Raw genomic sequence first — 23,415 nt, forward strand, 5'->3', positions numbered from 1 at the left:
TTGTCTATTTTGTTAATTCATAATTATCCTGACCATACTCACAGAGGGCCTCTTGTATACTGTATAATGTGTAGGCGTAATTGTCGAGAAAAAATAATTGAATTAAACCAAAATTTGGGGAAAGACGAAATACCATGGAAGTTAGGTGAAGTTAGACCAGGTTCTGTGTATTCTCGCTTTTCCATTTTCGTGTTCAGGATTATGATATAGTTTTCAACCCTAAACGAGAAAAATATCCCTAGACCAGCTAGTGATAACTTTAGTTCATTATTTACCTTGATAAATATTCGTTAGTTGCCATGCACAAAAATTACAGGGAAAATAGGTTTGGTAATGGTGGAGGAGACAGTTTGCAGCAGAAATGTTATTCGTATGTGATTACTAAACAGGAGTAGAAAATGACGATGCCCAGAACCTAACCTAACCCAATCTAACCTAACCTACCTAACCAGACCTTTGTAACGGCAAAAGAAACATATCGTAATATGAAGGTGGGTCGAGTGCATCGCTGGCAACTGAGAGTTACGCCTGAACATGAATTTTCCTTAATTTCACTTCCCTGCCGCACAATTTTGACCCTTAAGAAACACATGAAACTTTTGATAACATGGATTGTCCGGTAAACGAAGCCATAATTGTGTTAATAGGCTAATGTGACTCCAACTCTCCTTGTGGTAGAACAATAGGAACATACAGTTGACATAGAATCCAATCCTATTAAATAGTAAACCAAAGACAATCATTCCTATTAATTATGGTATTATAAACCCCAATCAGATCCTCCATTGTTTCTTGTATTTGTTGACAAGATCGGATACACTCCCTTATATCTTAACGGTGGCAGGATGATGGTCACCTACAGAACACTTTAGAGACGGTTTAATACTGCCATGCGGTATTGTTTTTGCTCTGTTTTACCCAGTAATTTCTATCTCCTTCCATGTCGTGCTTACTACAGGTGACTATGATTGAAGATAAAGAAAAATAAAATAAGGAAAAAAAGCGTATAATTTTTATTAATTACTATGGAAAATATGAACAAAGTTAATTCGTTATTTCTGCTGCAAATCATCTCCATTATTATCAATTTTTTTAGTAATTCTCGTTGTTTCATATCAATTTGACCATTAGTTCTGTCTTAAATAGCTAGTGAATGATAAATCAACTTATTACGTATACAATAATAAATCTCTCTCTGATTTCAGGTTACGTGTGACAGCGCTTTTGATTTTGCATGTTTATCAGGTGATGAATGCATACCTCTTGCATGGCAGTGTGACAGTGATGATGACTGTACGGACGGCAGTGATGAAACGACATGCCTCGGGGTGGGTTACTAGTTACTGTAGAGTCAGTATTAGGTATGGTAACTGTTATGTAGGGGTCAACCAGAAGAGATAGTCAGGTGTTAGTGCCCTGGTAGATAGTCGGGTGTTAGTGCCCTGGTAGAGATAATCAGGTGTAAGTGGCTGGGCAGAGATAGTCGGGTGTTAGTGGCCTGGTAGAGATAGTCAGGTGTTAGAGACCAGGCAGAGATAGTCAGGTGTTAGAGATTATATAACAATGTCTGCTGCTGAATTGAAATATTAAGCATAAATTCTCTCATATCAGTTAATAGTTTCAATTGTTAATCACTCAAATTAATTTCCTTATTGGCTTTTATTTATTTATAATGACGATGATGCCCACAAAAGATTTCACCATGAGCTGGGCTGGGTAATGATGGGTGCTGTACAGTTGTTTATACCTGCTATATGATACACAATATGTTGATCTGACCAAATGATGCTGAGTAGTCTGGTGATCTTAGTGTATTTTATTGGTTAGGTTTGCTTGGGTTACTTTACCTTACCTGTTGTGAGGATAATGGGGATGCTATAACACCCACCAATGGCCAACCCAATTATTGTGTTTTATTTTTGTAAGTTTTGTTTATGATAAAAAATATCCACCAAATATTGAGGAAATTAATTTCTTTGATTGAGAATTAAAACTTGATTATTTAATAACATGTTTTTTGTTGAGAGATTTTCAAAAGCAGGACAGTAAAATCGTCATACAAATTTACATTGATTCAGCTTGTGTATAGCCAGTGCAGGTATACAATTAAGCACGTGTATAGACAATGCAGGTACAGTATATAATTAACCACATGTATAGCCAATGCAGGTACAGTATGTAATTTAGCATGTGTATGGATGCATGTGTTACTGTAACTCAATAAATACTGTACCATTCAAACAATTTATGGTAGAAACAATTTTATCTCTTGTTATGCTTAAGATCTGTAATGCCAATGCATCAGAATGATACTGAAAATGTATTTATTTCAGCGCACGTGTCAAGCAAATCAGTTTGCCTGTTTAACAGGAGGTAGGTGCTTACCCCAGACTTGGAATTGTGATGGTGATAATGACTGTGATGACGCCAGTGATGAAAAGGGATGCGAGGAAGTAAGTTCACTGGTAATTCTGTCTAATCTGTGACACATCGCTCACCTCCCTATCTTGGAGTAGCCATGTTAAAAGAGCCGTTTTGTCTTGAACACCAAGAACTAAATATATTTAAGGAATTAATTGTATTATTTTTTTTCCTCAGGTTGCTTGTATGGAAAGTCAGTTTACTTGCAAAACAGTTAATAAATGTATAAGTTCCAATTGGCTGTGTGATGGGGATGATGATTGCCCGGACTCCAGTGATGAAGAAAATTGTGGAAAGGTAAGAAAGATTAAATAGTTAAAGCTGTAGCATGAGGATGTAGAAATAAGAGTAACTGTAGAGACATTAAAACAGAAAAGGTGGACTAAGTAAGACCCATTGGCAAATTTGTTGAAGGTAAAAGGGTGGCCAATTTGTTGGGGGTAAAAGGATAGCCATAGTGTTGGAGGAAAAGTATGGCCATAGTGTTGGAGATAAGAGGAAAACATACAAAAAAAAATCTCATAAAATAATATAAAATGTCGAGTCATATTTTTATTCCAATAATAACATACACTGTGCTTAAAACTTATGTACGTGATTGTAATATTTGAGAGAAGAGATTTTATAATATATTACCACATCTCAGACTTTGTTGATTCAGGGGTGATTTATTTATTTATTTATTTCAGGTTGAGTGTGGTGAGAATGAGTTCAAGTGTTTGTCAAATAGTGCCTGCATAGATTCCAGCTGGCATTGTGATGGAGATGATGATTGTACAGATGCCAGTGATGAATATGGCTGCTTTGAGGTACGTGACCAGTGTTGCAGTGTGTTTGGTTAATGTGTGAGGGTGAAATTAACATATATTGTATTGCATTTTATGGTAAAAGACCTTTTTTTTCTTTCAGCACAGGTAATTATAAAGGTACATGTGATTAAGTTTTCCTTCATTCCTTATTAAATCATCTGTAGTTACAAGTTCTCTTCATTATTTTCTTCAGGTTAGAGAGGTTCATTCTACATAAGGGTTTACCTCTGTATATACTGTATAGATTTTTGTATGATTGCATAACACTAATCTGTGAGTTACATTACTGTATTGGATGAGGTAATGGTATACAGGAGGTCCCCGACTTGCGAACACCTGCTGATACAAACGAGGTTGAACTTGTAATTTACTGTATTTTATTTACCTGATGAATTGTTTTTTACTTCCATTTACTGTATTTTGTCATTCTATTTCTTCTTTTGTCTTAAATTAAGTGACTTTAGATGTATACAGTATAAGGACTTGGGCTATGATATAGTGGCATTTTAAACATTGTTCTGTAAGTACAGTATGCACATGGCAGGTGTTCTGACTTACGTACAAATCCGACTTAAGAACGTCCTCAGGAATGGAACCTGTTCGTAACCCGGGGGATCCTCTGTAATAACATAAAATCAGATCTTTGTATTTGAATATGGTATATTGCTTTGCCTTGTACTTTATAGACTGTATTCCATTCCTAATTTAAATAAAGGTGTGGAACAGGTGTAGCAAGTCTCATTAGGCAGACAATGATATAGTGAGGTGAGACAAAGTATTGTATTTTTGTTGTGGATGTTTCAGTTACGAGGGTTTAAATAATAAACATTGTTCACTATGTCTTGGTTTCTTCTAACAAGTAATGTAAAAATACTAGAATATTCTTATTGTCTAAATTCTAAATTTCTCTCGTCACTTTGCCGTCCCTGGTTATAAACGTGTGCCATTGCTGCAACGACTAGTTTTATTATTATGTTTTTCACTGTTACTGGTGGAGTGTGGCTGTCATCAAGAGCAACAGTTCTACCTTTAATTACTGCCATTAATTATCTCTTAACAGCTGTAATGGAGGAAATTTATGTTGCTTATTATACCGTCCATCCTAACAAAAAATTCTAGCTTGCTTTAGCCTGTTGACAAGTGATGTTAAAGCATTTTTCTATACTTCTTCGATAAAACAAAATACAGTACCGTATATTCTTCTTCCAGGCCGTGTGTGGTGATGCATACTTCAAGTGTGCGTCAGGTGACAAGTGTGTATATACCCATTGGAGCTGTGATGGTGATGATGACTGTGGGGACGGTAGTGATGAACTTGGCTGCAACTCAACAGAGGTAAGCTGTGGGAAGGTAGAGCTGGCCTGTAACCTGGTACAGAGGTAAGCTGTGGGAAGCTAGAGCTGGCCTGTAACCTGGTTCAGAGGTAAGCTATGGGGAGGTAGAGCTGGCCTGTAACCTGGTACAGAGGTAAGCTGTGGGGAGGTAGAGCTGGCCTGTAACCTGGTACAGTAGAGACAAACACTGTCTAAAGTAATAAAAATAGTTAAGAAGGAGATGAAGGAACAGCTGATGTATTGATTGGCAGCTGAGAAAATGATGAGTGAGAAATTATAAAGAACATTTTATTTATGTTTAAGAAAAATATGGCAAATTAGACTTAATCCCTTTGATTAAATATGGATTAGAGTCAAATTAAGTATTGTAACTGTACAGTACATCACACTCTTTTTATGAATAACTCCGGAGAAATAATTATTTTTTCCTTATATTTATCCTCAGATAAAATGTGATGCCACAGAATTCCAGTGTTTGATCCTTGAAGAGTGTTTCCCTCAGTCCAAAGTGTGTGATGGTGTTAGTGACTGCACAGATAACACCGATGAGGCACAGTGCCCCTCCCACCCTGAGACAGAGCCACCCACTGATTCACTTACAGAGTCTCCCACTGAGCCACCCACTGAAATAACCACTGATTTACCTGATGCACCTCTTACAGAATCTCCCACACACACTCCAGTGGGTTACTTCACAGAGCCGCCTCCCTCAGTGCTACTTGTTGGCGAGGCGTATCCTCAGGTACGCTGATTTGTTTATCCATAGTTATCACAGCAGGGAATTAATATAATAATCAGCTTTTTCTTCTGGTGGACAGGTTCTGAAATTGTTAAGTAATGGTGGTTTTATTTATGGGGAAGTTAAGCTTTAAATGTTGAAGAAAATGTCTTATTAATGTTGAAGAATATGTCTTATGTTTAATGAAAATAGCAACATATTCTCATTATGTAGTTGATTTAATGATTTTACTAATAATAGTTTGTGATTAACTGTACATTTTGTTAAGTGGCTGATTACTTACAATTTAAAAGTCGAAATTTTACAGAAGAAAGGTTTAGAATATCATGATACATCACCCTTCAGTATTTTGTTTCACACCGACATCTTTCAGGTTGTTTGTAAAGAAGACGAGTTTAAGTGTTCGTCATACAACAGATGTATACGTTTACTATGGAAATGTGACGGGGAAGACGACTGTTATGATGGCAGTGATGAAGCCGACTGTCAGGTGACTAAACGAGGTTATGGTTTCTAAACGATGTATCGGAAATGTAGGTAATTTTTTATTCTAGAACCCTAATTGATTATTATTTTTTAGGACGTGCAATAATCAAGAAACATAAAAATCAGTAGGTATAAATTCTGATCATTGTGAAGATATACAAGTCCCTATTTATTGCATGTCCTAGAATATAATAATAATTTAAGGTTCTTGAATAAAAAAACTACCCTATAGAAAGCCTGTTTTTAATATATAGTTTTCCTATTGTACACATTTAATAATATACGATCTAAGGTGATTGTAATATTTCTTAGAGATTGTGTTTACTTATCTTATTAACATCATCTGTGAGAGTAAACGGTTGGGGAAGTGAGGAACGATATTAGGGGTTCTTCAGGGGCCTGTCTTGAGTGCCTCTCTGTTTATCATGATGCAGGAGGCAATATCACAGGTCTCCCCGTGTAGTATTAAAGTTATCAACACTAATACATATACGTAACACACAACCTGAATTTTTAATGTCTCCGTTCATTAAAAATACTTCACGTCAGTTCACTGTGCATACTAAGTGGTGAGATTTTTCATGTTAATCTTATCACTTAAGTATGAAATGTACCAAACAGATTACTGTATGAAATATGGATGAAAGAGAGTTAACAAGACTGAATAACATTTTACTGAATAATTTATACAGTAGTATGACGTATAATACATAGCGTATATTGTAGTATTAACTTGGCTTACTCTTCACACAGGGATGCAGGGGTAATGAGATGCGTTGCGACAATGGCCGTTGTGTTCCGGAAGCTTGGCAGTGTGATGGTGAGGATGACTGTTATGATGGCACCGATGAACGCAACTGTACAGAGGTTGGTATCTGCTCCATAATAAAATTTAATAATAACTGACTTTCCTCAATAGAAAAAAGTTTACTGAAATTACTGACTTGTTTCATATTGAGGACATTTTAGTATCACTGTACAGGGCTCTTACTAGTACATTTGTTAATAAGAGAAGTAATTTAGCAGTTATAGAATAAGTTTATGAATATTAAGTGTGTGATTGTACTAATTATTACCTGTATCTCATGCTGCTGCTGCTGCTGTAATTTTATGAATCATGAAAAGATATTTACAAAAATCTTCAATTAAATGTGACTCACTTAATGATTTTGTATTGATATATCACTTACCAGCATCTTTAACCTGCAGTAGATTAATGTTTTACTATTGAAGATGGATTAACTTCATACAACCTTCATTCTACAGATGTATACTGTTGACCAGCTCTTATATTCTTATATCATAGTTCATTGAGAACAACAGAGGTTCCACACTGATTAGAAACTGTTTTAAGGGACATTCAGATTGTCTATTTTACGACAATATGTCTGGTGTCAACTTAGGTGACCATCATAGTGCACAGTATACACTACAAGGAAACTCCTAAGCAACTCTGCCTAGACACAGAATTAAACATTTGTCTCATAGATTAGTAGTCCAGAGTGGAACCCATAGAGAGGAAAAGTAAGAGTGAATATATTAATCATTTTAATAAGTAAGTAACACTAAGTCACTGTGATCTCTTGGTACATAAAATTTTGTGTCAGTTGAAGACATAAATTGATGCCTTGCAGGTTTGCCCAGATAACACGTTTAGATGTACAGATGGTGCCTGTATACCCAACACCTGGAGATGTGATGGCGGTGCAGATTGTCACGATGGAGTTGATGAAGCTAACTGTATGGTAAAGATACATAAATGGTCTCTGTTGATGGAGTTGATGAAGTTAACTGTATGGTAAAGATACATAAATGGTCTCTGTTGATGGAGTTGATGAAGTTAACTGTATGATAAAGATACATAAATGGTCTCTGTTGATGGAGTTGATGAAGTTAACTGTATGATAAAGATACGTAAATGGTCTCTGTTGATGGAGTTGATGAAGCTAACTGTATGGTAAAGATACATAAATGGTCTCTGTTGATGGAGTTGATGAAGTTAACTGTATGGTAAAGATACGTAAATGGTCTCTGTTGATGGAGTTGATGAAGTTAACTGTATGATAAAGATACATAAATGGTCTCTGTTGATGGAGTTGATGAAGTTAACTGTATGGTAAAGATACATAAATGGTCTCTGTTGATGGAGTTGATGAAGCTAACTGTATGGTAAAGATACGTAAATGGTCTCTGTTGATGGAGTTGATGAAGTTAACTGTATGATAAAGATACATAAATGGTCTCTGTTGATGGAGTTGATGAAGTTAACTGTATGGTAAAGATACATAAATGGTCTCTGTTGATGGAGTTGATGAAGAACTGTATGGTAAAGATACTGTCTCTGTTGATGGTTGATGAAGTTAACTGTATGGTAAAGATACATAAATGGTCTCTGTTGATGGAGTTGATGAAGTTAACTGTATGGTAAAGATACATAAATGGTCTCTGTTGATGGAGTTGATGAAGTTAACTGTATGGTAAAGATACATAAATGGTCTCTGTTGATGGAGTTGATGAAGTTAACTGTATGGTAAAGATACATAAATGGTCTCTGTTGATGGAGTTGATGAAGTTAACTGTATGATAAAGATACATAAATGGTCTCTGTTGATGGAGTTGATGAAGTTAACTGTATGGTAAAGATACGTAAATGGTCTCTGTTGATGGAGTTGATGAAGTTAACTGTATGGTAAAGATACGTAAATGGTCTCTGTTGATGGAGTTGATGAAGCTAACTGTATGGTAAAGATACATAAATGGTCTCTGTTGATGGAGTTGATGAAGCTAACTGTATGGTAAAGATACATAAATGGTCTCTGTTGATGGAGTTGATGAAGTTAACTGTATGGTAAAGATACATAAATGGTCTCTGTTGATGGAGTTGATGAAGTTAACTGTATGGTAAAGATACATAAATGGTCTCTGTTGATGGAGTTGATGAAGTTAACTGTATGATAAAGATACATAAATGGTCTCTGTTGATGGAGTTGATGAAGTTAACTGTATGGTAAAGATACAAATGGTCTCTGTTGATGGAGTTGATGAAGTTAACTGTATGGTAAGATACATAAATGGTCTCTGTTGATGGAGTTGATGAAGTTAACTGTATGGTAAAGATACGTAAATGGTCTCTGTTGATGGAGTTGATGAAGCTAACTGTATGGTAAAGATACATAAATGATGGAGTTGATGAAGTTAACTATGGTAAAGATACGTAAATGGTCTCTGTTGATGGAGTTGATGAAGCTAACTGTATGGTAAAGATACATAAATGGTCTCTGTTGATGGAGTTGAAGATACGGTCTCTGTTGATGGAATGAAGCTAACTCGTAAATGGTCTCTGTTGATGGAGTTGATGAAGTTAACTGTATGGTAAAGATACATAAATGGTCTCTGTTGATGGAGTTGATGAAGTTAACTGTATGATAAAGATACATAAATGGTCTCTGTTGATGGAGTTGATGAAGCTAACTGTATGGTAAAGATACATAAATGGTCTCTGTTGATGGAGTTGATGAAGCTAACTGTATGGTAAAGATACATAAATGGTCTCTGTTGATGGAGTTGATGAAGTTAACTGTATGGTAAAGATACATAAATGGTCTCTGTTGATGGAGTTGATGAAGTTAACTGTATGGTAAAGATACGTAAATGGTCTCTGTTGGAAAAGAATCATGAATGGTACAGTCATCCCACGATTACAAACAGTTTTACAAAGAGATTTTTAAGAATTATGTGCTGCTTGAAGTATGAAGTTTACAAAGATATTCTAATGAAAGTTATGATATAAGGCATTGCTGGATAAACAAAAGGCTTAATTTACAAGTGGTTCTCTCTACTGGCTCTCTATGTAAATCTGAGGATGCCTGTACCATTTTATCTGCAAAGTATATGGTTTAGAAATATTATTCATGGTAGGTATTTTATTTAACATTGCTTATGATGCTATATTTAACATTACCCATAGTACAGTTCTTTATTTAACATTGCCTATGGTGCTATATTTAACATTTCCCTTGTCACGGTAAAGATATGAATGGTCGTTAACTGGAAATGTGTTATTCTGTACTATGTGGTTAAATTTATGTAACTTCTATGATATTACACATTAGATAAAACTGTGTCCTAATTGTTGAATGGTTTTTATCTTAAGGGAACCTGCAATAGTGACCAGTTTGCCTGTTCCTCTGGCATCTGTGTACCGAAGACGTTTGTTTGTGATGGTGACAAAGACTGCAGTGATGGTGGTGATGAACACTTATGTCCTCCAGTTAGTTAATCAGTCATGTTCTTGTCCTCCAGTTAGTTAATCAGCCATGCTCATGTCCTCCAGTCAGTTAATCAGCCATGCTCATGTCCTCCAGTTAGTTAATCAGTCATGTTCATGAGGTGTTTCTCATTATTATAATCAATAATTTTTTGATTGAAAGTTTACCTAAAGTTGTGTGTTTATGTGAAAATAAAAAATAAAAATATTATTCATCATTAAGTTGAAAACAAAGAAGTGTGAAGGTAAGGTTTATATACACTACAGTAGAAGGATTATTGGATACAAAAGGGTACAAAATGTTTGTTTAAATTATGCATTTGAGAAAAGGTTCTCTGTACACACTGTCATCAAGTACACCATAATCATCAAAGGAATTTCTATTACTTTTACTTTTACCCTCTTCACCACTGATCGGCTCATTAGCCGCTTGGGCGATCGGTCACGTCTCTGTTACGCACTGTTGGTCTTTGGAATACACCTAATACATACTGTACACTAAACAATACAGTATTGACTAGACTTGATACTTTAACGACTATGCTTACTGCTGCATCACATAATCCTGTAGTGTTTGAGAATTTTAATGTGGATGTGATCACCATTATATCTGGTAGGAATGCAACAACCTCTGTAAATTTTAATGAGGTAACTTAATTATCAACAGGTTGTGATATTACAAGCTTATGCAACATTGGGCCATGGAGGAAATCATTAGTAAAGACATTGAACCCAATCTCAGTCTCCTTTCTAAACTGTCCATTACTTAGATCATTCCATCATACTGAATTGCTAGTTTTAACATCAATAGATTAATCCTTACTTATTCAATGGCCAGACTACCATATACATGTGTAATGGGAATAGCTTATGTTCTCTCAGATCACACCCTATAGACTAAATAACCAACAATTTTAACTCTCACAGATCACTTGTAACGAAAAGGAGTTCAACTGCACCTCTCATGGCATCTGTATCCCACTTTCGTTTGTGTGTGATGATGATAAGGACTGTCCTGATGGTGCTGATGAGAACAACTGTCTTAAGGTAAGATATAGGATTAGAATCTATTAATCACCCTTTAGGAAAAGGAAGAGATAGGAAGTAGACATATTTGTTTACATCTCAGTAGTTTAGGTAGAATTGAATGTGTCAGTGGAAGAGTTTACTTCTTAATGTATCTTATTTTCTTAATTGAATATGGAATGAGACAAGATGAAATCAATAGCTGTACAGTACATTAATTATGGCTTGTTTACTCCAACAGGTTGTGTGCACTGAAGCACAGTTTAAATGTTTGCTTGATGGCTCCTGCATCCCTCTGGCCTTCAAGTGTGATGGAGACCCAGACTGCAGAGATGGCAGTGATGAAGAACAGTGCCCCAACCAGCCAGATACAACACCTACTACAGTTCTGCCTGACACCGTGCCGACCACAATCCTGCCTGACACCGTGCCTACTACAATCCTGCCTGACACCGTGCCTACTACAATCCTGCCTGACACCGTGCCTACTACAATCCTGCCTGACACCGTGCCTACTACAATCCTGCCTGACACAATACCTTCTGCAATCTCCATGACAGTTGACGAAGGTTCCAAGAAAGTGAGTTTTTTGCTCACACTTAATCTTGAATTTTGAATTGATGCTCTTATTTAAAGTCAAGTATAGTTATTATCAGGTACTATATATTCACATCCATACAATTAAGAGCACTTATTGATAGTTAAGTATAGTTTATGCCTTAAGATAAGCTAAATAAGTTTACAATAAGAGAATAAGCTAATTTAAGGAGATATTTTTAGTGTTTGGGGACTTAACAAGTAATTGAAGAGATAAAGGTTGAAACTCCAGTCCAGGTGGTGAGGTAAAGTACTGTATGCAGATGAGAAGTGATAAATCGTCCTTGACAGTATATTGATGTGAGACAATTTGGTCTTTAAAAGTTTTGTTATAGTATTTGTTATAATATCTTACAAAGAATTCAATAAATCACTCTTTGAGGATGCTGCTTTATTGATTAACCTCTCTATGACTCCGCTTACTTTCAACTCACAGACCAATGAAATCTGTCTTGCAGGAACATTCTCTCTATGACTCGGCCCACTTCCAACTCACAGACCAATGAAATCTATCCTACAGGTACATTCTCTCTGTGACTCTGCCCACTTCCAACTCACAGACCAATGAAATCTATCCTACAGGTACATTCTCTGTAACCATATCTTTTTACATGTTGGGTTACTACATACTTTATAGCATGAATCCCATAAGAAAATACCAGAAACACAGATTTGATTTTTTTTTAACAAGAATAACATAACAGTTATGGTGTAAAAGTGTTGTTACCTCGGCAGCTGATCCATGTATGTGAGTTGTCAATGTTACTTGGGACAGATGGGAGCTTGCAGAGTGTAGTCAGTAGGTCAGTTGCTTACACTTGTGTCCAAAGTAAAACTAAATTCTGAGAATCTTTCCTGAGTCAAGATCTGGCAAACTTGTACAAAGGATGTCAATCTTCTATCTTCTGTGGCTACTTTTATTTAATTTTCTCTTTTACCTCATTCCTTTCTTGTGCCTCTCAGAATTTTCCTGTTCCTTATGTACAAAGTTTGAAGAGGAGAGGTGTAGTAGAGGCTGCCACCCGGACATGGAACTCTTACTCAACATTTTTCTTTCTTGGTAAATAACTAATGATAGCGATGCCTTTAGTTATGTTACTTGCAAATTAGTATGTAAAACATTGTAATCATTGTTTTGTGAGTTACTTGAGAGTCTGTCAACCTTAGAAGATATACAGAACAGATGTAGAAATAATTCCATATGTGACCATCCTAAGTCCTGGAGAAAATAAGACAAATTATCAAGCATATATATTCATATTAGTTATACTCTCAGTCAGTTATATTCAGTATATTTTATTCTCATTATTATTATCAGAATCATGGTATATAAATGTCTCTTTTTAATGCATTTTCTAGGGAATCTGTTCGGTGGAGGAATTCAATTGTACTGCAGGGGAGCGATGTGTACCGTTGTCATGGCAGTGTGATGGTAGTCAGGACTGTCTGGACAAAAGTGATGAGCTGGGCTGTCCTCAGGTATATTTCTCTTTATTTTTTATTGATGATTTATGGATTTAAACTATAATTAGATCAAATAAATATAAGTTCCATATTCATTTTCATTGTATTCTGAAGGTGCTGTACTGTAGTAAATTACTTTATATTTCTGTTGGTAATGATCAGTATGTTTAACAGTTACAAATAACAAACATAACAGTGTGAGAATCATTCAATACCCAAAGTGGAGATGTTATGAACTATGGTACAGTCCCCTTCACTAGTGCGTGTACGGGGGCTCGTCAGGTTTTGTGCAGCGTGGCAGCGTTGTGTTTGTTTACATTCAAAAGAATTAAATTCACAATAGTAAACATACTATGGAAGTAAATTAAAGCAATATTAAAACAAATATCTCAGAGATAATGATTTATGGATTGTTTATATGATGGGCCCCTGTAAACACACTAGTGAAGGGGACTGTCCATAAGATCTGTTGAAGGTATTACCAAGTTTTGTGTACTGGCTGCACTGTGATGATAAATGAGATATAATGTAGATAGTTCAAATTATGTAGTTATTTAATTACCGGTAACCTAACCTCACAGATGTTTCAAAAGACATCCTATATACTGTACAGTGAAACTCAATATAACAGACTCTTCTCTTCATGTAATCTGTTAGATGGAGGTTTCATATCTAACAGAACCTCGATATAACAAACTTTCATCTCTATATAGTTCGTTAGATCTAGGGTTTACATCTAACGGACCCTCGATATAAGGGACTTTCCTCTCCATTTCTTAATATACGATTTTGTTTTGACTTACAGGTGGATGGATGCAGCTTACAGCGTGGTCAGTTTCCATGCCAGAATAGCACAGTGTGTCTCACCTCTGATCTAGTGTGTGATGGCCTCCCACACTGTGAGGGTGGTAGTGATGAAGGTATTGGCTGTGGTAAGTACCTCCCAGTGGGTAGCTTCTGCTTGTGCTAATAATAGTAACATAATACCTGGAAAGACAAGGCAGGTATACATAGACCATGAACGTGCAGTATACAATTTCCAATGTACAGTACCTGGACAGTGCAGATATATAACAATAGTAAATAGTAAGACAATTTGATCAAGGATAGTTTATAAAGTCATCAGATGCTTATTTCCAGTAGAGTCCTTTGTTTAGGCTTGAGTACTAATCAATTGCCAGTACTTACCTATTGCCAGAACTTATCTCTGGTGTGTGCAGGGGTTAGCCACAGTCATGCCTGGTTATAGACAGTACTCTACTTGATTGTGGCAGTGTTAGGTGTATTGTGGTTAGATTAGGTTAAAATGTATGATACAAGACTTATTTTACAGGTGACTCCTGCTCGGTGATAAATTGTAGCCACAGCTGCTTCATGACACCTGATGGACCCCAATGTACCTGTCCTCCTAACCTCACTCTCAACCTCCGCGGTGATACATGTCTGGGTGAGTCAGGGCGGAGAAAAAGAATGAGAAATTAATAACATCAAGAAGAGATTAAATGTAATAAACTACAACACTTGGAGGAAGGGAATGAGCGTCTACCACCAATTTTCTTCAATATGTTATCAATAATTATGTTGGTGCTACAAATTTGTTGCGAGTTTAATAATCAGGAAAAATAACACATTGAAAAGCAGAAGAGAACTGAATGGGGATTATGGTACTGTACCATGTTTTGTATCTTATCGAAGGTACAATACTGTATATGAAATTGAACTGAAAAATATTTTAGATGTATGAATATTTTATGTCAAGGTTTGGTCATGTGAACTGAATTTTTGCATTGGAAATTACGACTGAAAAATTATGTGTAGGATTTTCATGAAAGTTGGTGGTAGATGTTGTTTGAAAGGTCCTGGAAAAGTGATTGATTTAGTATATAGTTTTACTGAGGATTAGGTTATTTGCTAAGACTAATGTAGTTATTAAATAAACTTCATAATAATTATTTTGTAAAGATTTTAAATGATGTTATGTAACTATCATGAGAGAATAAACTTACTAACTAAACTAAAAACTAAAATCATGTGATAAAAATTATTATGCTGACCATTATGGAAAATTTCAGATGGCCATTCATCAGGTTACATGTTAGTGGGCCTTAAAAATAAGTTGGAGGCTCACGCACTTGATGGCTCCAATGGCTTCACTGTCTATGAGGGCAAGACCAATACTTCTGGGGTAAGTTCCTGTGTCTCTTAGTTGTAGCAGACTGTTTAATTCTCCCAGAGACTTGATCAGTAATCTGTAACTCCAAAAGTAATGGTTGATTGTAATAAACCCTGTAAGTAGTAGTTATTTTCCAAAGAGTATAAGATAGGAATATACAATACCCTAAGTACTGTACTGTTTATTTGTTTACTTACCATATGAAGTTAAACTCTCCACTTTTTATAGAATTTCCCAGATCCTTAAGAAAACATCTTGACAGAGGGTTTTCATTTAGCAGCTCTGTAGAATTAGTGAATTTGCATTTTCATCAGCAGTGTGGATATCTTTATTTGTAGTTACTTGTGTCAGAAGGAGATTTAATATGCACTGTTCCCTCACTGTTTAATTTTGGTCAATATATGTTAACAGATCATAGGAGTGGCATATGACCCAGTAGAAGATTTGGTGTACTGGAGTATGAAGGAGCTTGGTGGTGTGTACCGAAGGGATCTCCATGCTGTCAAAGTACCTGAATTGATTATAGACACAGGTAAGGTCAGGTCAGGTTGTATGTGAAAAGAATGTTTTTGAATAATCATTTAATTCTGGACACTGAAGTAGAGATGTGATTGTAGGCCTAATGTCTGTTGTTCCATCATCAGTAAGTGTATCTGAAGGTGTCATTATTGGTGAGAGCACAAGGACTACTCTAGTGAACCCAATCCTCCACTCAGGGCAGAAATGGAGCCCATAATTATTACAAGTTAATGTCTGTGTGGGGCTCTTGAATCATCTTTAAAAATAATTTATATCATTGCAACGTTATTTTATTAATGCTGCTTTGTGCTGTCCTCTGATGATATTTCTCCATGCATGCCCAATCTTTTCCAGCTGTGATGCAGGGTGGTAAAAAAGGCTCTGAATCCTTGCTACTTATTTTTCTTGTTCAGTGCACAAGCTATAATTGGGTTTACTCTTGGCTTATGGAAATAATAATTTAGTGATTAATTCTCTCTATTAATAAAGCAAAGAGAGTTATGGAGGCGAAGGGGTGAAGTGATTGTAAGTATAATAGCGTGTTTACCAGCATGGTGACTGTCTCAACAGATGGGGCTATAGTAGAGGGGCTGGCACTGGACTGGATGGGTAGGAACCTGTACATGACAATCAGCGAACAAAACCGAATTGATGTGTGTTCTCTGGACGGTGTTTCCTGTGCAACACTCATCACCAACATCACATCCTGTAGAGCCATCCAACTAGATCTTCACAACAGGTCAGGATGTGTTCTCAGATACAGTACTGTAATTAGATCACATTAAATACAACTCCTCCCCGACTTACGACGGGGTTAGGGACCCAAATCCAGGTCGTAAGTTGAAAATGCTTAAATAATACATAGAAAATCTAAAATGGGTGTCTCTTTTTCTTCTCAGCACCACAAAACTCTCACTTTTAAGCTTGCCAGCCATTTTAAAGTGAATTTCAAACGAAAATTTTGTCAGATCACAGCGCAATCACTGACGTTGGGACTCGAAAATACGTAATTTGACAAAATTTTAGCACGACTGAGGTGGTCGTATGTCGGGGAGGAGATGTATTAGCTCCCCAAGGTGAAATAATCTTTGCTGTTACTTAACATTTAACAGATAACTTAACATTTAACATCTGTTAAATGTTTTATTCAAAGTTTATTCTCCTTTTCATAGGTTTTGTGTGTGTTTAGCATTTATTACAGTAATGTTGCCTGACTGTACTTGTGAGTCATTAAATATCTCTGATGAAAACTTTTCCCTAGTTCAAGATGCTATCGGTTAATTTTGATCAACAAATTGTCACAGCATTAATTATTTTCTTATTTCCTTTTGAGATTTTGTAGTGATTGGAAAACTTAACTTTACTACATGCCCTTTTCTATCCTTTTGGTATACTGGCATATTTTACCATCATCAGAAGATTATTGATATATTACTTCCATATAAATTGACTGAACATTGTTCCTTGTTTTGGGTTACTTTCTGGACCACTTGATGCACTTATATCTTGGCATCTATGAAATGTTCTACTAATGTCCATATATTAACACTTGAAAATTTAAAAAATAGTAACATCATATCAAAACATAACCTATTGTCTGTTTTTCATTCATGGATTTTTCATTTGGCATTACAGGAAAGTTTTTTGGACCAATTGGAGAGAGGGCAAAGTGGAGTCAGCAAATATGGATGGATCTGGAAGGTTGAAGATAGTGTCAGAACTGGGATGGCCTAATGCTTTGGCTCTAGACCAAAGGAAGAAGAGGATCTATTGGATGGATGCCTTAACAAACTCTTTAGAACGCATTAATTATGATGGAACCAATCGGACAGTGGGTATACATTGTTGAGTGATAAGATAATGGATGCTGTTGATTTTGTTGAAGCTATGTGGAAGTACTGTACAGTGCAGGTTGTCATTACAGTATTTTAAATAACTGATCTTCTTGTTCTCTTTAGTCTTTGGAGATCAGAAGTAATGAAAAATAAAGAGTAATGTGAAAAACAAGATTTTATTGATAAAGAATGACTCTACACTAATGTTTTAAGTGTATAAGCAATATAGGATGTCAAATTTAAAGGTTGAGCTTCTGTACTGTTCTACTGTATAATATTTTGTGTGATTTCACCATAAATAATTTTTCTTTTTAGCTTATGAGTAGTGGCAACATTTCTCATCCATTTTCACTGGACCTGTTTGGGAAGCATCTCTTCTGGACTGACTGGTTAACCCAAAAGGTTAGTGTCTTTTGTGTTCAATTTTCCACCTGACTCTCTAAACAAATGAAATTTTCTTACCATGATCATCTCTATGTACAGTTGAAATACCTTTTATAAACTCCTCAACTCTTTTTTTCTTTGCTCTTTGCTTCTATTTTGTGTTGTTATGAAACCAAATTCCACCGTCAAACACTAAACCATCCCAAAGACGAGTGAGCTGACAAGTGACAGTCTGTAAATGCAGGATGTAACTCCCCACCCATCATGTTTTACCAATTGTAGCTCAACTTATCACAAACTTTTAAGGTAGATGAGCTACATGAAGTTGTTATTTGTATATCTATTACATTTTGATGGGAATTTATCAAGTGAAAGTTGTCATAGTAAAGAGTATTTGTGTCATTCCAACAAACAATACTTGTAGTTTATATTTATATGTGGTGTAATTTTTTCATTTCCTACCAATTTTCATGACTATTATTCTGTAACACACTTGGCGTAATCTTTGGTTGCCTTTGTTTCCACTTACTCTCACGTAAACCTGCATTATTTGCCTTTATACCTCCACAATCTTGACATGTTACCTACCATCTCTCTTCATCCCAATTTGCACCACTTTTATACTACCTTTACACTTTTATCTGTAGTTCTATACCACATTATCCCAACCTGTGCCACTCATCACCCACCCAGCACCACCTTCCCTCCTGTACACATTTCAGGTAACTTTCCCACAGCCTAATGTGTATATAACGTACATACTGTCTTGTCTTCAGGTATGGACGTGCAGAAAAGGAACCTGCAGGAACATGACTCCCTTAATTAAAGAACTTCCGGGCCAACCATTTGGGATCAAAGTCATCCACCCAGACCTTTTCCCTGAGGTGAGTTGAGGTGTCACAGAGCATCTCAGGAAACAAGTTATGTAAGGATTAGAGATATGAACTGGCAGGGTACTAGAGGAAGAGAATGCAATTTATGGTACCTGGTGTCTGTAGTCAAGCATATAACTTTCCTTCTTTACCTGATCACATTAAAACAATAATAATTTTAAACAAGACAAAGTTAAAACTAAAACTATGTAACAGATGAATATGAAGCTACAGAAAAAAGAGAGTGAGTTTATATATTATTAACCACAGATGTTGTATTGTTAAAGTGAGCCATGAGCCTCCTGTAGTTATGCCATTACTGATTAGTACTCAACCCTAAGCAAAGAGCTCTACTGTAAATAATCATGTGGTGGCTTTGTCGGCTATCCTTGGTCAGATTGCCTTTCTGTTTACTATCGTTGTATACCGTCTAGTTGTGTTGGAAATTATATACCTCCCCAGTCTGTATGTGATCAAAAAGTATCTCACACCACAGACGACCGATACTATTGCTAAATTCCGTACTGTATATCGTTTGCTGGCGGCATTTCCTGTTTTATCCTTTGTAAGTATTATTATTACTGTATATGCACATTCAGAGGAAACCAAATTACTCGTGGGAACAATGTGTAGTTTGGTTCATATTAGTGGTTACGTCGCAGCATAGGTGTATTGGTCGTTTAGGAAATCATCGGATCCAATGTGTACAGAATGTTCTTTGATTATGTTTACACCCTATACCAATATTGTCTATAAACATGCTAATCCCTATACAGTATTGTCTATTATACAGTACATGACAAACCAATTGTAAGCTTGTTTTATAGTTTTGCTGAATAAATATATGAGGCATATATCCAAACACTAAACCAATAACTACTGTATGGAATAAGTTGTATTATAATTTTCTTCAGTGATGTGAACTTTACAATACCACGTATGTTAAGTCTACTTTTCTTACTGTGTTAATATCTACTTCAGGAGGTGTCTGCCGGACGAACCCCAAGGCTGCTTGTCCCTGGCCCGTCTGAGGTATGACATTTAAGTTTACAAACTTAATTTCTTTACTTAATTTTCCACACATTACATCAAGTATATGAGAAGATATTGGGCAACCAGTTAACTGGATCAGTGACTGTGAGTGATGAGTCTCCTTGTCCTCATATGAGTTTAAGGAGTAAATTACAGCTGCTCCCTGACTTATGACGGGGTTAGGGACCCAAATCCAGGTCGTAAATCGAAAATGCTTAAATAGTACATACAAAATCTAAAATGAGTCCCTCTTTTTTCTCCTCAGCACCACAAAACTCTCACTTTTAAGCTTGCCAGCCATTTTAAAGTGAATTACAAATGAAAATTTTTTCTGTGTACTGAAGTTGGGACTTGAAAATAGGTAATTTGACAAAATTTTGGTACGACTGAGGCAGGTCGTAAGTGCGGGTGGTCGTAAGTCGGGGAGGAGCTGTATATTGTGGTTGTAGCTTATTTGTATTCCTAATAACATTGCAGGTGTTAGAGAATAATGAAATAAGTTGGTGAAATAAGCATACTAGTTAAAAAATATATAATTTTAGTATCTTTTCATTATTACTGATGAAACTCTTATCATAACTGCAAATTTTCATCAGTCAAATCCTCGTAAATTGCTGTCTACCTGTACAATATTTCGTACTGTATTTTAAAGTTTGACCTGATATTCAAGGTATCAATGTTGCTTCGAATTTCATATATTGCCACATTGTAAATTACTTGCCTCGAATATAAACCACTTTGTGTTGTTTCGGTTATTTGGTATTTTCCCATATCTAAGAAGCCATTTCCCTGCATAATATCTGAACATTGCCTCAGTCTATTCTCATGAAATTTTAATAACACAATCCCTGACATCATGTGTTTCAGTGGTTTTAGAAAATAGATTCAGTGCTCCTATATACTTTCCATTGGTTTAAGTATTTACAGTGATCTTTTTACTTTACCTCCAGGTGAAGAATCCATGCAAGAGTCACAAGTGTAGCCATTTATGTTTGCTATCAACATCATCCCCTCATGGCTACACCTGTGCCTGCCCCTCACACCTGATCCTTAAGGACAACCGTCACAAGTGTGTGTCTGTTTCACACACCTGACCTTCCTACGTTTAAGCTTAGCTACTTCATCTACTGCTTACTGTTTGTGTGTAACAGTATGGCATAGGTGACCCTCCTCTCACCTCTGACACTGTCTTAGTCCATAGTTGTGGGCAGTGGATAATAGGTGTGCATGAAGCTACCTGCCTATGTTCAACAAGGATAGTGCAGGATGGTCTTTATTATTCACATGTTGTTTCATTACTTCAGTTGTAGCGTCTACCTCTGTTAAACTCTTCATGAGATGATTCATTGTGTATACAGTACTGTATTATCTTCCATTACTGCCATGTTTCACTGTTTCCAGAGTTTGCTTTGGGAACAGTTATTTTTTTGTTACCACTGAGGGTTACTAGATGTTGTTCTTGGTATTTTATGTCATTCACAGTATAATGTCCGAGCCAGCTTCTGTTTTTAGCATCATGATAGGTTTCTGATTTTGGAGAAATTTATTAGATGTCATGACTAGCCATTGGTAGAAGTATACAGTACTGTAAATTTTATAGTATTGTAGTAGTATGTGAAAGAAAGAAGTGCAAGGTCATTGATATACTCAGTATAAATTAATTACCAATTTTGTCTTTCTTATGGATTAAAATTAATGTATTTTTATGATTTTGGAAACAATGTTTTGTATTATTATTGATATTGGTATTGTGAACCGTGCATGAAGACATCGTGAAGGGTATCAGTTGATGATTAAGTGGAAAATATTTGTTATTATCCTAACTTGACCTGATAATGTTGTATGATGTATTTACAGTACATAATGTGTCTACAGATATTAAGGGAACAATAAAAATAGTTTATAAAATTTAATGAAAACTCCTTGTATCATATTATTTACTAAAACATGTAACATCTCCCCAGCACAATTAAGAGGTCCCCATGGTAGTCTAGATGTCTGTCATTTTTGTGTAGGGTCACATTGATCAGGTTTCTACCACACCACTTGATCAATACTGTTGTGGGGGCCAGCTCAGTCTGCCATGTGATCAAATACAGGCTAGTTGAGCAGTGTCCTGATTCACTAACCACTGCTCAATCAAGGAATCAAGATGTTATTTAGTTATTATAGCATATTTTGTGTGATAGGTAAGTTTAATGACATAAATTAATGTTTGACTTTCCAGAGAAGTGTGCACAACTGTTCAGTATAAAATTTCTTGTCATGCTTCTCAAGACACTTTGTTTGTCCAATGCTTTCATGTAGTTGATAGTTAAAATATAGTTAAAGTAGGGCATTATGTTACCATGTATTGTATCAAGTGATAATATGAATTACAGTACTCTATTGTTTTAATATTCCTAAACAATCCAACACTATCTAAATTGTGGGATGAATTTCTAGAGTTGCTGTGTTGAAATCCAGCCACAGTGTGTAAGAACTGCATACTGAAGATACGGTAGTTTGTTTGGGTATTGAGAAATGGTGACCGGGAGTTACACACCATCCTTGCCATATACTGTAAGAGGGTACTTGGAACTCTTACATATAATATCCATTTCCTACTGTAAGAGTGGGCTAGCAATAAGAAAGGCATCCAACCGTAAACCTTGCTTCATATTTGCCTAATAGTGACCAGGGTGCCATACCATCAGGTAATCACAACTAACCCCCACAAGCTTGGAAAATGGCTGTAAAAAAGTGATGATGAAGGTGGAAGTCATATGTGTGTATGTGGCTTAACCTGAGTAAGGACTTTATAGAACCAGATCTTAATTTATGCATGAATGTAATTTTTATGTTACCTCAATATATGTGTCCTATTTTGTCTTGATTTATCTCACTTTGAAGTTCCCAGTTGGTGTATATACTGTTTTATTTGTTTAGATCTCCCTGTTCCTACCATCTTTATATTGATTCATCAGAACATAACTGGCTTCCCCATAGTGACGATTTGTGGTAAGCAGATGGTGGCTAGCTCGCAAACCTTTTCCCACGGCACAATGAGTCACCCCACACAGCATCTCGTGTTTCTGTGTGAAATGGCCCCTAAAAGACTGCCTAGTGTCAGTGCTAGTGGAGTGAAATGTAAAAGGCAGAAGTCAGTGATGACCCTGACAAAACTACAGAAGTTTCAGCAAGTTAAGTGTCTGTTACTTTAGAACATAACCTCCCACCTGTACAACCAAGGCAGCTGTTCCTTCAAATATTGTATAGCAAGACCAAACAGCTCCATTTCCCACTTCTTTTACCATAAATACAAGTCCTGTACTATTTCACTGCTTGCTACTGTTACTGACACTACACCTACAGTTATCATGAAGCAATATAACCTTATCTGATGAAGCACCTACCAGTTAAAAAAGTAATCACATGACAATTAATCACCATAATATTACCTGGCAGTTGTGTTAGG

General features: G+C 36.0%; 1 protein-coding gene across 4 annotated transcripts in view; it reads left to right on the plus strand.

Annotated features, from left to right (window-relative positions):
- Nucleotides 1-22,341, plus strand: part of LOC121879675 (low-density lipoprotein receptor-related protein 2-like) — a 37,722-nt gene extending 15,381 nt beyond the window's left edge. Inside the window, exons 5-27 of one of the 4 annotated variants that reach the window (XM_042386387.1) lie at nucleotides 1,206-1,328; nucleotides 2,334-2,453; nucleotides 2,599-2,718; nucleotides 3,111-3,230; nucleotides 4,440-4,565; nucleotides 5,010-5,306; nucleotides 5,677-5,793; nucleotides 6,543-6,656; nucleotides 7,424-7,534; nucleotides 9,943-10,059; nucleotides 10,984-11,103; nucleotides 11,324-11,662; nucleotides 13,039-13,158; nucleotides 13,949-14,075; nucleotides 14,477-14,590; nucleotides 15,216-15,328; nucleotides 15,728-15,848; nucleotides 16,406-16,574; nucleotides 17,471-17,666; nucleotides 17,986-18,072; nucleotides 18,831-18,938; nucleotides 19,908-19,958; nucleotides 20,909-22,341. In XM_042386387.1, coding sequence (XP_042242321.1) covers nucleotides 1,206-1,328; nucleotides 2,334-2,453; nucleotides 2,599-2,718; nucleotides 3,111-3,230; nucleotides 4,440-4,565; nucleotides 5,010-5,306; nucleotides 5,677-5,793; nucleotides 6,543-6,656; nucleotides 7,424-7,534; nucleotides 9,943-10,059; nucleotides 10,984-11,103; nucleotides 11,324-11,662; nucleotides 13,039-13,158; nucleotides 13,949-14,075; nucleotides 14,477-14,590; nucleotides 15,216-15,328; nucleotides 15,728-15,848; nucleotides 16,406-16,574; nucleotides 17,471-17,666; nucleotides 17,986-18,072; nucleotides 18,831-18,938; nucleotides 19,908-19,958; nucleotides 20,909-21,052 — 3,174 coding nt within the window. In that variant the 3' untranslated portion in view covers nucleotides 21,053-22,341. The remainder of the gene's footprint in view (nucleotides 1-1,205; nucleotides 1,329-2,333; nucleotides 2,454-2,598; nucleotides 2,719-3,110; nucleotides 3,231-4,439; nucleotides 4,566-5,009; nucleotides 5,307-5,676; nucleotides 5,794-6,542; nucleotides 6,657-7,423; nucleotides 7,535-9,942; nucleotides 10,060-10,983; nucleotides 11,104-11,323; nucleotides 11,663-13,038; nucleotides 13,159-13,948; nucleotides 14,076-14,476; nucleotides 14,591-15,215; nucleotides 15,329-15,727; nucleotides 15,849-16,405; nucleotides 16,575-17,470; nucleotides 17,667-17,985; nucleotides 18,073-18,830; nucleotides 18,939-19,907; nucleotides 19,959-20,908) is intronic. The other 3 variants (XM_042386388.1, XM_042386389.1, XM_042386390.1) reach the window with 3 other exon arrangements.
- Nucleotides 22,342-23,415: the final 1,074 nt, after the last annotated feature.

The sequence above is a fragment of the Homarus americanus genome, unplaced genomic scaffold (genome assembly GCF_018991925.1).
Source record: "Homarus americanus isolate GMGI-L3 unplaced genomic scaffold, GMGI_Hamer_2.0 scaffold42643, whole genome shotgun sequence".
Lineage (NCBI taxonomy): Eukaryota > Metazoa > Arthropoda > Malacostraca > Decapoda > Nephropidae > Homarus > Homarus americanus.